Source organism: Rhinolophus sinicus, chromosome 2, assembly GCF_057876585.1.
Source record: "Rhinolophus sinicus isolate RSI-liver-muscle chromosome 2, RSI-T2T, whole genome shotgun sequence".
NCBI lineage: Eukaryota > Metazoa > Chordata > Mammalia > Chiroptera > Rhinolophidae > Rhinolophus > Rhinolophus sinicus.
Genome location: NC_142502.1, coordinates 17,437,376 through 17,450,740, shown reverse-complemented (window position 1 = coordinate 17,450,740; position 13,365 = coordinate 17,437,376). Strand labels below are relative to the sequence as shown.

At 34.3% G+C, this 13,365-nt stretch overlaps 1 protein-coding gene across 3 annotated transcripts in view; it reads left to right on the top strand.

Annotated features, from left to right (window-relative positions):
- Positions 1–13,365, top strand: part of ADGB (androglobin) — a 144,554-nt gene that overhangs the window by 29,615 nt on the left and 101,574 nt on the right. For all 3 annotated transcript variants that reach the window (XM_088795404.1, XM_088795403.1, XM_074333688.2), the window contains exons 6-8: positions 6,286–6,425; positions 8,855–8,941; positions 11,626–11,891. In XM_088795404.1, coding sequence (XP_088651530.1) covers positions 6,286–6,425; positions 8,855–8,941; positions 11,626–11,891 — 493 coding nt within the window. The remainder of the gene's footprint in view (positions 1–6,285; positions 6,426–8,854; positions 8,942–11,625; positions 11,892–13,365) is intronic.

Sequence of the window (13,365 nt, the reverse complement as noted above, 5' to 3'; positions counted from 1 at the left end):
AGTTGTTTAGCTACTGGGGGGAAATATCCCACATATGTAATTTTGGATTAATAAGAAACATAGTTGTTTTCCTGTGATCCAGTCTCCTGTGCTTTTTAAACTGGTGCTGCCCAGACCACAGACAGGTGGGCCTCTTCTGCCTCTCAGGTATGTGGGCTGTGCAGACAGGTAGGTCTCCACCTGCCTCTCTCACCCTGTCCTCTGTGATGTGGTCTCAGGGTCATGGGCATGAGGGAGTGCTTGAGCTTGATCTGCTCCTTATCTCCTGGCATTTGCTGCCAATGAAGGGCCTAATCCCATCCTGTTTTGTTGCTGTTGCTCTAAACTTGAGATTTGTTTTCATGTTAAAAATCTTACTCCAACACAGAAAATTTTTACCTCTGCATGCAAATGGGATGGTAGGATGTACAGATGAAGAATTAAAATGCCCTCGGTTAATATGGCAAAATAGACTCACACCACATTTAGCAATCTACTATGATTATGCTAGACACCTTCGGATTTTTAATAGTGGAATGCTCTTTCTAAAGGCCCAGAGTCCGGCTATGTGATTTGCAGAAGCCCTCATTCAAAACTTGTTAGGATTTTCAGGACAGTGATAGCGATACTTGAAACCAAGCATGGGGTGCTTCTGAGCGCGGGGTCTTGTGTGACAGGTCAAGTACCTGAGAAAGAATGTTCTTGGACATTTGAGGGAGTAGAAAAAGTATGAAAAGTTAACCGTTCCATTCTATATGTCTAAGAACATAACTTTTTCCTTGATGAGCCCAAGCCATCTATTGTCCTGAGATGGAGAATTTTAAGAACCCATGCTTAGGAGATAATAGGCTTATTGCAGTGGGAAGGTGAAGGTAAAGAAGGTAATCTTAGCTTCAGATATCCAAAATAGGATTTGGGGCTGGCTATTTATTTACTTGAGTATTTATTTATAATATTCACAGCAAAACAGTAGACTTTGAAAGTCAAAATGTTGTTAGAAGAAAAAATAACTTCCTAAATTCCTTTATCTTCTTTATTTATCAATCAAGAGGCAGATTTGACGGACTAGACTTTAGAGCTTTAAATGTGTGCAGAGCAGTGAGAGGGAGGATATGGTGGTAAGAAAGTAGATATAAGGTGGATAGAGTTGAGGGATTATAGAAAGAAGGTAAACACGGGAAGAGTGAAGAGGACAAAAGCCTGTGTACTTGGCCCCCACATCTGCAAATTTGCCTAAACTTGAGGTGGTGTTTAAGAATTTATTAAGAATGTCAATGCAGCATCAGAACATTGAAAGAACCCTGTCAAGTTTCTCTCCCCTACCCCATCTCCTCTCTTTCTGCTTCCTTATATCCTTCTTTTCAAATTTCCTTCCAGATAGCGGTCGACATTTATCAACACTATATCCCATTTTGCAAAGAAAATGTGATTTATTTATCTTTAACTGTATTGATTCCTCACATTCAGAAATTTAAAAAAATGTATTTAGTCCAATTTGGAAATCTCACTCTGATGTGATCATTTAACTTATCTCTTTAGATAATGTAGCTCTTGAGGGAAGAGGGCCAGGCAGGTGACAGTCAGAAAGACTGAACCTCATGTGCAGTGACTTCCGTTTCCTCATTGGTTTCATCTAAGAAATGACTCGTGGGGAATGCTGTTAGATTGCTGATCACTGGGACACAACTGGTTCCATATGGATTATTTTGTACGCAACGTGCTGGAGTGCATGGCCATAGTCTTGTTCACTAGACAGAGAAAGCTTTGCTGGCCCTCAGCATTTCTTGGTGAATTGTTGGGCAATGTGAGGGCTTCAGGGTCCCTTGCACACAAAGGCAAAGGGACCGCATTTCTCAAGATAATAGAAAACACGTCATAGACAAATACAGGTGAAGATAAAGTGTAGTAATTATGTTAAAGAAACTCGCAAAGGTCCTGAGAAATAGTACATTCTCAATACTATTATAATAGTTTCCTTTTCTCTCTTTCTCTCTTCCTCCCTTTCTTTTTTCTTTCCTTCCGCCCTTCTTTCCTCCCTCCCTCCCGCCCTCCCTCCCCCTTCCCTCTCTCTCTTTCCCTCCCGCCCTCCCTCCCTCCTTCCCTCCCTCCCTCCCTCCCTCCCTTCCTTCCTTGCTTTCCTTTTTAATGTTTGGGCATTTAATTTGTTTTATCTATTATGAGAAATAAAGAACTGGTTTGTTTTGTTATTCCAGAATCTCAGCTAGTTGCCCCAGCAGTATATATTGAATGTTCTACCTTTTACTCACTGATTTTAAAAACTATTTTTATCATACACTAAATTCCAATATGGACTTGTGTTTGTTTCTGGACACTGTTTTCTTCTACTGTTTTTTATTCTATTCAAATACGATATAGCTTTAATTATTGTAAATTCATAATTTGTTTTGATATTTAGAACAAAATCAACCTAGTACTTTTGTGTCAGTGTTTTCTTGGCACATACATTTTTTGAATAAAGATTTTTACTGGTATTGATCTTTGAACACTTATTTATAATTATTTATCCTTTATTCTCTATATACAAGGTGTTGGTCCTCATCATTGTTTTTTTTTTTTTTTTTTTTTCCTACCACAGCTTCCCTCTCTTGAGTATTTTATTTTGATTCGTCTTTCGTTTAGATGGGTTTTGCATTTCAGAATTTTACTCATTTAGAATATGTATGTTTTATAATTTAGGTAACTTTGAATATTGAGGTCTATTTTCTTTATATGTGGTTGTTATACGAATGCTAATTTGGTTACATATGGAATATTTGGGTAATAAACTTTTGTTTTAGAACACAATAGCCAATGCCTGAGTATCTTCTGGTTTTAGTGTTAAAGACACTCATTCTGAAGCCTTCACCCTCTACCCTGTCTGAAGCCCTGGCCCACCCCCTCTTGTTTTTGCTTCATTCTTCTCCAAAGCAATGGACACGGAGCATGCAGCACTCCATCACTTAGTTTATTCAGTATTATATGTAAACATATATAAGAAGCTAGTATCCTCTAGATGCTTTCTCCAACCAAGGCTTTGCTTCAACATGTATTTCTTATATCCATATATTGATCCAATCTGTAGTTCTTTTCGTAAGGTAAATACACAAGCCAGATTACAATACTCTCCCACTAGTCCTCCTCCACTTTGGTCCATTCTTTAAAATTGGAATTACAGTCCTTGAAAGGATATAGAATAATCCTGGTAGCAATGGTAATAAATAGATGCAGTTTTTCAAGGGCAGAAAACAAGAACTTGGCTGTCTCAGAGACTGTAGAGAGAAGGCTGCCTGGTTTTCTGGTTGTACTCTCAAGGCTAGAGGCAGAAAGTTCTACCTTTTCCTACATAATTCCCAGGTGGTAGGGCTGAGTCAACATCTGTGTGCATATATATATATATTAGGTGTAGTAAAGAATTAGTACATTCCTTCTGACAAAATAAACTATATTGTTCCTTTTTTCTATTTTTGTCCTTTTCTAGACATACACAATTTAATTTTTGATTTTTTTTCTCTTTCAATTCTAATTACTATTTACATTTCTATCCTTTGCTTTTCATAGCAAATATTTAAGCAAGTGCTCATAAAAATACGCCTTGTTACTTTCTATTACTTGATTCAGTATAATATACTGAATATATGTTTTTATATTACAATATAAAAATATAATGTAATATACTTAATATATAATTATATATTTTATTATCTAAATATAATATAATACACATCTTCTACCCTACATTGATTTTCCTTCCTCGTCACATCTTGTATCCCTTGAGTCTCCTCCTCACTTTCTTTTTATCTTCAACTTATTGATGCTTTCTTACCTTTTTCTTATTAAACAATTTTCCTTCTCTGCCTTATTACTTATATTCTTCTCCCTTTCTCCTATTGTCCCATGAAGCATTTGCCTTAATCAGTTCTTCAAGGCAGACCAATCTCTCTCTGAGCCTATCTATGTGACATGTAAAGTATAGTTTCACACCAGCTTATCCTTTTTCTCATAAAAGAATTCCTTATAGATGATGTAATACAGAATTGTACACCTGAAATCTATGCAACTTTACTAACAATTGTCACTCCAATAAACTTTAATTAAAAAAAAAGAAAGAAAAAATAACAGCATTATAAAACAAAGCAGTTTTCTCTCTTATTTAACCTGCAGTGATTAATACCGCTACTGGGCCAAATACAGTTTCATCAGGTACTTTCCAACGTCAGCATTTTTTGGCTCCTTGAAAGAAGCAATTAAGTTGTTGCTCTCAACTTGAAATATGCATTGCACTTGGCAGCCTTTCTCTGTCCCAACACTTTCATTTGTCTCTGAATAAACAGAGAAAATACACATTTTCCCTAGTTGCCATCAATGCATTGATATAAAAAAATGCATTAACTTTTGTTTCTGATTAATCCTTATACTTTTAAGGTACAAGATTATTATAGAATTCAGTTTCTGAAACTGTCAGGTGCAGAAAACCACCAGCATCAGCACCATCCATGCTGTCTCCCACCCTCCAACCCAAAGCCCCTGAATCAATCTCTGGGCAGAACCTGCTGTCCAGCATGTGAAAGAAACTCTCCCCCCACCAGCCACATTTTTGTGGTTCTTTAAACTTGAGAAACAGTCTTTTCAAGATATATGCCATGGCAAATTTTTCTAACATTCAATTACTTTTTTCCAAAATACAAACATTCTTGTTCTTTTTTCATTATTATTAACATTATACATGGTATTAATAAAACAAGTTCAAACATTATTAAAATGTTCCAAGTAGAAAATGAAAGTTCCCAGATTCTACCTAGTTAGACCATCATAGTAAATGATTTCTGTAAATCCTCCTAAACTTTTTTCTTATAAACATATATAAACCTACTAGTAACAATAAGATCATGTAGTACAAGCATTTTTTCCTAACCATGTACATTTTTGGGCTAATATATATTGATCTACCTTGCACTCCATTGACTGAATGTAAGAATGTTAATGCATATTTTGCTAATTTCATGTTGACGTTTAGGCTATGACCAGTGTTGTACCAGTACAAACAACGCTGTAAAATAGCATCTTTGTGTATATATTTTTGCCCATTTGCATTACTATATTTTTTCTAGGATTTCTGCATGTATCATGAATCTTTTTATCAAAATATATGCAAATTCTTAATTTTGATAAGTATATTTAAGTTACTCTTGTGTTTTAATTTGTGTGTACTTTATATTTGATATAATTAGGATTTAAGTCTGTGATTTTATTGTATTTGTTTCCCTTTTCCTGTCCTTCTGTGAGTTTCTTGAGCATTTCTTAGGATTCCATTTTGATTTATCATCTATTAGGAAAGAAAAATATAAGAAATAACCACTAAATAAAGCAATGTGAGTTCATAGTTACAAACGTCACACCAAGAAAACATTTTTCACCCTATTGCTCCTATCTACCTGGGGAAAATATACTGTTCCTTGACTCTTCAGTACAAATGCCACCTTCATGTGAAGACATCAGAAGAATTAGTTACGCTTTCTTTTCTAGTCCTAGAGCACTTGGGACATATTGTATTTTATATTGTTTACATATATTTCTTCCTTCATTGAACTATAAAAATTCAGTGGTATAGGCCCTGTGTTATGTCAGTCTTTGGATTCACGATGCTTGTATCACTGCTGAAAACATTTCTTGGGCAAAGGAATGAATTCATAATAATATTTCACATGTAAAACTGAAGTTGAAAAAATCTTTGAGCTCTCGATCATTAATGTTATCGCAAGCTTTTAGTTATGAAGTAATATGCCTGTAGGTTAACATAATGATTTTATTAAATAAAGTATTAAAGTTAAGAAACTAGATAGTTAATTAGGAGTAGGAGTAACATGGTCATTGGAAGCATAAGATCACTAAGCCTATCAGGATAAATGATAATTACTTAAGTTATATTTGCAGAATTTTCATTATGACTATATTAAGCTATTTAATTATGCCCAAATTTATCCATGGTTGTGTAATGTTTTGGCTCTGCTATTTGAAACCCTTTAACTTATTGTGTTATGTAAGATGGGGCACCCAAGAAGGTGCTTACAAGACCTCATACATAAGGATGGTCATGTATGCCCTCATTTGGATATGCCATAATGACATTAAATAAAATAATAAGCTAAAATTCTCAGCCAAAGTAGTATTGAAAACCAATATGTCAGTCTTTAGATGTAAGAATTTAAAATTATAGAACAGTAAACAATAATGTCAGCAGTATCCAAAAACATATGAGAGAAAATAATATAAATCATTGATAGTATATTTCTTTGTTTTCATTTTTAGGGTTGCTGGAGAAAGATAACAATTGATGATTTTCTGCCTTTCGATGAAGATAACAATCTATTGCTTCCAGCTACAACTTGTGAATTTGAACTCTGGCCAATGCTTTTGTGTAAAGCTATCATTAAGCTGGCAAATGTTGAGTACGTAGAATGTGGAATTGTCACTCATTTGTATGAAAACAAAAAGGCAAACCACAGTAATAACAACTCTACCACATCAATATTCCATAGCTTTATGTTTTAAAACATCAATTTAAAAAAAAGCATTCTTTCCAAACAATGTAAACTTTCTCATATAAAAATGAATATGCCAAAGCCACTAATTTGAAATATTGGGTTAGCCAGCAATAAAATAAAATTCCCCCCAGTAAAAATACTCAAAAAACTTCTGTACACAATGTTCTCTGACTATGAATGGAAAGTCAATCATAGAAAATAATGTTGCAGCTTAATAGAGAGAAGTTGTTTTGTAGGGGAACATACTGGTTTATCTAAATTCTGAATAATATATACTGGAATCTAGTTAAAGGTTTAGGTTCTGTAACCACAACACTAGTCTTGAAAACTCTGAACTGTTCTGAAGGATGTCAATGTGCTCCTCACGCTTTTGGTAACATTGGTCCTTTTTAATACATTCATGATGAGAACCATTCACATTTCTTCAATATTCTTGTGAAATCTACTTATGTCTTACATTCTTTCATGACTTGTGCAGCAACATAGATGAGAGCCTGCTGTGTTTATTCTCTTAGCTTCCACTCACAGAAACCTGTGCTCATTCCATCCTGGCCCTAGCAATGCAAAAAAGCTTAGATGCTGGAGTTGCCAATGCATGGCAACTTGGTTGGTGTCTTTCCTTGGTGGGAGAATGCTCACCTACTCTGCACCAGCTTGAATTTGACACCCCCTGCCCCCCACTGCCTTGCTCTGTGCCATAGCATCTCACCAACAGCACACACCCATATGCTTTCACAGACCACATCAGTCATTTGCTCAAAGCTCAGCCCCCTCCCCTTCTATAAACACAGAACTGTCCATCAGAAACCAGGTCTCCTTTTTGTGGATTTTCTTTAGGCTCCCCTTTCTTTTTCTCTCCCAGCGCTACATGACAAAACAGCCACTCCTACTGTCATCCTCTATGTCTCTTTTCTTTCACTAACCCTCAGTTTTCTGTTGGGAATTTGTTTCACCCAGCTTGCAGCCCTTAATTTCAACGTTGTTTTAAAAACTCAACCCAGATCTTTTTAGGTAGCTGAATACTACCAAGTATTCACATTGATGAAAACTATGTGTGTTTCTTTTGAAAAAAAACAATGTTCCTAATTGTCGGTCTTCATTTGAAGTTCTGAAAATTAGAGCTGCAAGGGCAGTGAAGCATTGAATGTATGACCTGAATAATTGGGGTGGTATTTTGTCTTTCTTAAAGCTATAGTTCAATAGAATTTTATAGCAACTTGAGTAATAGAATTATTGTTATTTTTAAAAAAGTAAATAAATAAACTCAGCCTAAAAATAAAGGGTCAGACTACATGTAAGACATTTCCTAGGCTTTCTAGGGGAGATGTGCACTACGTGGTACAATTTATATTTGTCTACACGTTTTTCTCAGATTTTATTTGTCATGAGTTTTAGCTTTCTACATTAAAACCTAACATTGAGTAATTGTTTCAATATCACTGAGCTACGCAAAGGAAAAAGGATTATTTCTATGAGGTTTGTATAGTCACTTCTTAAGTGTGATTATCCACAAAGGAGTTTAGACTAGATTGTGAATTATCCCAATAAATACTTGTTATCTTTGACATATGTAGACACATAAATTCATTGGTCACCACCTTTGGCATATGGTGGACTGAAACTATGACTCCTGGGCAGAATAGGGATATGGCATTTATATGTTAATATAAATAGAATGATCACTTCAGAAAAAAAAAAAATAATAAAAGACCTACAATGAGAACAGTGATATTTGGCCAATCACATTCTTCTTACTTTGTTATGCTGGTAGATCCACTCATTTGTACAGGATAGAACAGATATTTCTAGTTTCTCTGAAATTATCTAAGGATTTAATTAAGGATGTCTGATGCCCATCTTGACCTTGACCTGCCATGTATGAGACTGACATGGCCTCATAGGCATCTTAGAATAATAACTGAAACCAGAAAGATAAAGGACACTATTCCATTTTTAAAAGAACAATATGATAATATATTGGACATATAACATGTATGTATTATCTACATTTACATATTAAAATACATAACATGTATGAATATTTATATAACATTAATTTATATCTTTTTAAAAAATTGTATATACTTTTAAAACAAAGCTTATAAGTATACTTTGTAAATAGACATGGCATTTTATCATTGGATCTACTTAAGTCCTTTAACAAAACAAGTCATCTGACTGTTGGAATAGTATTTTCTTGTGCTGTAATGTATAACCAGTATGACCCCTACATTTATTATTATATCACTATTTATTAGATAGTCTTATGTCTAATATACCTCTCTGTGTTTTCAAATTTTATTAACTATGCTATTGTGCATTTGCTTTGTTAGCATCCATGAAGCAGAGAGGAGAGAACTGGGAGAGTTCACAGTTATTCATGCACTCACGGGATGGTTACCAGAAGTCATTTCTCTCCAGTAAGTTTGACCATTAAGTTACTCATAGATTTTTTTCTTTCTTCCCCAGTAAGGTTTCTTTAACTAACACATTTTTAGTCTAAGAAAATTTCAAAAAATGTTACATTTTACAAAACATTTGGGCAAATAACATTTTATAGCATTATGCAAAATTCCTTGAGAATTTCAGGATGAATTCTGTTTCCTTATATATTTTACCTTAATTTTCCCTGCACAGTAGTCAGTAAAGATACCAGAGACATGAAATAATCAGAAGTCTATGAGAGAATGGTAACAAAGGAGGAGATCAGAATAATTCACAACTAGAAAATCAGTTAACTAAAAACTGTGAATTGTCTCTTGCTAGAATCATACATGAAAATTAAAAAGTGTTCACAAACTTTCATAATTTTAAGGAGACCATTTTAATAATAGTAATAAAAAAATTGAAGATTTTTTTTTTTTAATTTTCATTAAATTTATTGGGGTGACATTGGTTAGTAAAAGTGTATGATTTTATAGTACATCATCTACATATTGCATTCTCCACCACACCAGTGAAATGTTTCTTCTGAAGGTCAACAAAGATCTTAATGTCAAATCCAGTGGTCACTTCTCTTACCCCATTTACTTGGCAGCCCAGTATTTGACTAAGAATAACACTTTCCATTTGCAATACTTGTTTACTTTTGCTTTTGGTGTCTTTGCTTTTGGTGTCAAATCTAAAAACTCATTGCCAAAACCAACACCAAGAGCTTACTGACTATGTTTTCTCTCAGTTTTATGGTTTTAGGCCTTATATTCAAGTCTTTGATCCAATTTGAGTTGATTTTGTGTATGGTGTAAGATAGTGGTCCAATTTCATTCTTTTGTATATGGTTGTTCAGTTTTCCCAACACCATTTAATGAGAAGACTATCTTTTTTATATTATATATTCTTGGCTCCTTTGTCATAAATTAATTGACTGCATATGTGTGAGTTTATTTCTGGGTTCTCTATTTTGTTCTACTGATCTATGTGTCTGTTTTTATGACAGTACCATACTATTTTGATTGCTGTATCTTTGTAATACAGTTTGGAGTCAGGAAGCATGATGCGATGCCTACAGTTTGTTCTTCTTTCTCTAGATTACTTTTGCTATTTGGGGTCTTTGTAGTTCCATGCAAATTTAAGACAATTTTTTCTATTTTTGTGAAAAAAATGCCATTGAAATTTTGATAGGGGTTATACTGAATCTGTAAATGGCTTTGGGTAGTATGGATATTTTAACAATATTAGTTGTTTCAATCCATGAGCATGAGATATCTCTCCATTAATTTGTGTCTTTTCAATTTCTTTTATCAATGTCCTATAGGTTTCAGTGTACAGGTCTTTCACATCTTTGGTTAAATTTATTCCTAGGTATTTTATTCTTTTTTGATGCCATTGTAAATGGGGTTATTTTTTAAAATTTATCTTTCTGATAGTTTATTAGTGTATAGAAACACAACAGATTTTGTATATTGATTTTATATCTTGTAACTTTACTGAATTATTTTATTAGTTCTAACAGTTTGTGTGTGTGTGTGTGTGTGTGTGTGTTGTCTTTAGAGTTTTCCATATGTAATATAAGGCCATCTGCAAATGTTGAGACTTGTGGTTTTTTCGTTCAACTTTGGATGCCTTTTGTTTCTCTTTGTTGCCCTAATCACTCTGGCTAGGACTTCCAATACTATATTGAATAAAAGTGGTGAGAGTGGGTATCCTTGTCTTGTTGCTTATCTTAGAGGAAGCGTTAGCTTTTCAGCATTGAGTACAATGTTAGCTATGGGCTTGTCATATATGTCCTTTATTATGTTGAAGTATGTTCTCTCTATACTCACGTTGTTGAGAGTTTTTATCATAAATGGATGATGCATGGCAAAGAGGGAGCATGAAAATAGTGCCTGCCCTCTGGGTCTCTGGAGAGGATTGCAGTTGGCCCTTAGCTGTGTGTTTAATTAGAAGCCTGCCCCTGGAGCCAGTGATTTAAGATAAGCAAATAAACCTCTTTCACAGAAAGTCTGCTGTTTCTGCTCTGGGCCCTGGGGTGGGTGAGTCTGTGTGAGCCTTTTAAAAACTGTTTCTGAGTTTGCTATAGCTTCTTGCATCTTGTGGATGCATCTGTGAGCTTTCAAAGCTAGATATTTTGAGGAGTCATTTCTCAGGGGAAGGTCTTAAATGTTAGGGTGCTAGATGTGAGTTTCAAACCCTTTGCTCTTCAGGGGGAAGTTCAGAGTTGTGCGATCCCTGCAGTTGCAGGATTTATGGCGAGATTGTTTCTCAGCCTCTCCTACTTGCATCATGTGGGTTTTTTCACATTCACCAAATGTGTAAGAATCGCTCAGCTAGTTTGGGGTTTTTTTTCAGAGGAAATTTTTCTGTATGTAGCTGTAGATTCAGGGTGTTCATGGGAATTGGTCAGTTCAAGATTCTTGTGTGTTTCCATCTTGAACCAGAAATCCTTTTTTGTTCTCTTCCTGTCAAGAAAGCCCAGCACATAGCAGGCATTCAACCAAAGCTTATTGAATGAAGGAACACATAACGGTGTTTTTAACTAATACTTGATGTCACTATTGAAATCAGTCTTGTGAAATAGTAAGTTGATTTTTTTTCCTGTCAGTAATTTGTTGATGTGGAGGGAAAAGCTTAATTTGGAAATTAATGTTGATGTGTCTTCTCAAAGCCCAGGATATATGGACAAAGTTTGGGAGCTCTTAAAAGAAATATTGCCTGATTTTAAGCTGTCAGAGGAGTCAAGCTCTGAAAGCAAACTAACAGTGATCGATACCAAATTAAAAGAATCAGGGAAAGAATTGAAGGATGGCAAAGAAGTGAAGGATGGCAAAGAAGTGAAAGATGGCAAAGAAGTGAAAGATGGCAAAGAATTCAAATCTGAAACTTCAGTGACAACACTAAAATTACTTGAGAAAAGTGACAAAGTTCCAAAGGGTAAGACATTTTATATCACAATGTTACTCAATACGGATGCTTTACAATCATTGGTGAATTTAATGATTCTTTATTGTCATTATCATGTATTAAGTGTTGTGGAAATAATTAAGATCCTTCCTTGCTAGGATTTCAGAATTTGTAATGGTGCTGACTGTATGTTAATTATTGTTCCGTATTTTACTCTCGTTAAAAACGAAAGGCAGTTATACATTTTGATGATACTAAATTAATATAGTATTAATTTAGGAAGACACATCAAGTTTCCAATTTCCATCAAATACATCATTCTTATGTGTTATATGTAGGGTGAAATTGACCAAAACAGCAAAGGAGAAAAATTGTCCTGTTTATTTTTTCAGGAAATGTGAAATGGATAGGATTAGATTATGATTTATTGACCATTTATTTTAAAATGGAAGTTCAAATTTGAGAAGAAAAGTCTAATTATTTTATAAAGTTTAGGATTATTTATCTTCTTAAAGTGGGAAATATATTTTTTAAATTTAATATATTTTGAGTAATTTTTTTATTTTCTATCTTCTAAAATATTTTATATAGTTATGCATACAAATAATGCTCGTGTAGTAAAGGATAATTAAATATACTAGAAAATACTCAGCTTTTTTGTATAGTTTGATAACATCTATTATGATCTTTCAAATATTTGTTTTATAAAATATTGTCCAACTATTCCTTATTCAGGATCTTATTTACCAGCATTTCCCACAGTATGCTACACAAAAATTGTTCTTATAAATGTTCCTCAAAAATATACCAAGATCAAGTGTTTTAGTGATATCTGCATATCACAACCCTTTTTGAGATGACCTAACGTGCAGTAGTTTATGAAAGAAAGCAAAAAAAATAAATAAAAAGGGGGGGGGAGAAGCCTGATTAAATTTGTTTTATTCAGTATATCCCCAAATTAATTTGAACCTAGAAGCCCTTTCTCATGTATCACAAATTAACATCTGTCTATCCATCCAATACACTACTGAGTAGAATACTAATAAATGGTCCAGGAATTAATGATAACTTTGTGAACAAAATCAGATGTGAAAGTTGCCTCCTAGAGCTTATTATCAAGTGAGAAGGACAAACATTAATTTAAAAAATTGTATCCATATACCGAGACATGAGCCTTAGATGGAAATACAGTGAACTGTGGGAGTTCATATGGGGCGACCTAGTCTGGGGCATATGGATGAATTCCCTAAGATACTTTGAGCTGTGTTTGCAAAGATGAGAGGGGTATCTAGAAGAAGATGAGGGATTGTGGAGAGACGAATATCCTAAGTAGAGGAAATAGCAGGTAAAAGGTTGGGAGGCAGTCGGAAGAATGACATTGTTTTGGAAGACCTGGCAGAAGATGTGTTTAGCTGGAGAAAAGGACATGTGGTATAAAATGGCTTGAGAAGAACCTGGAGAAGTAGGCACATGATCCTATAAAATCTTCTAGGTCATGTTAAGA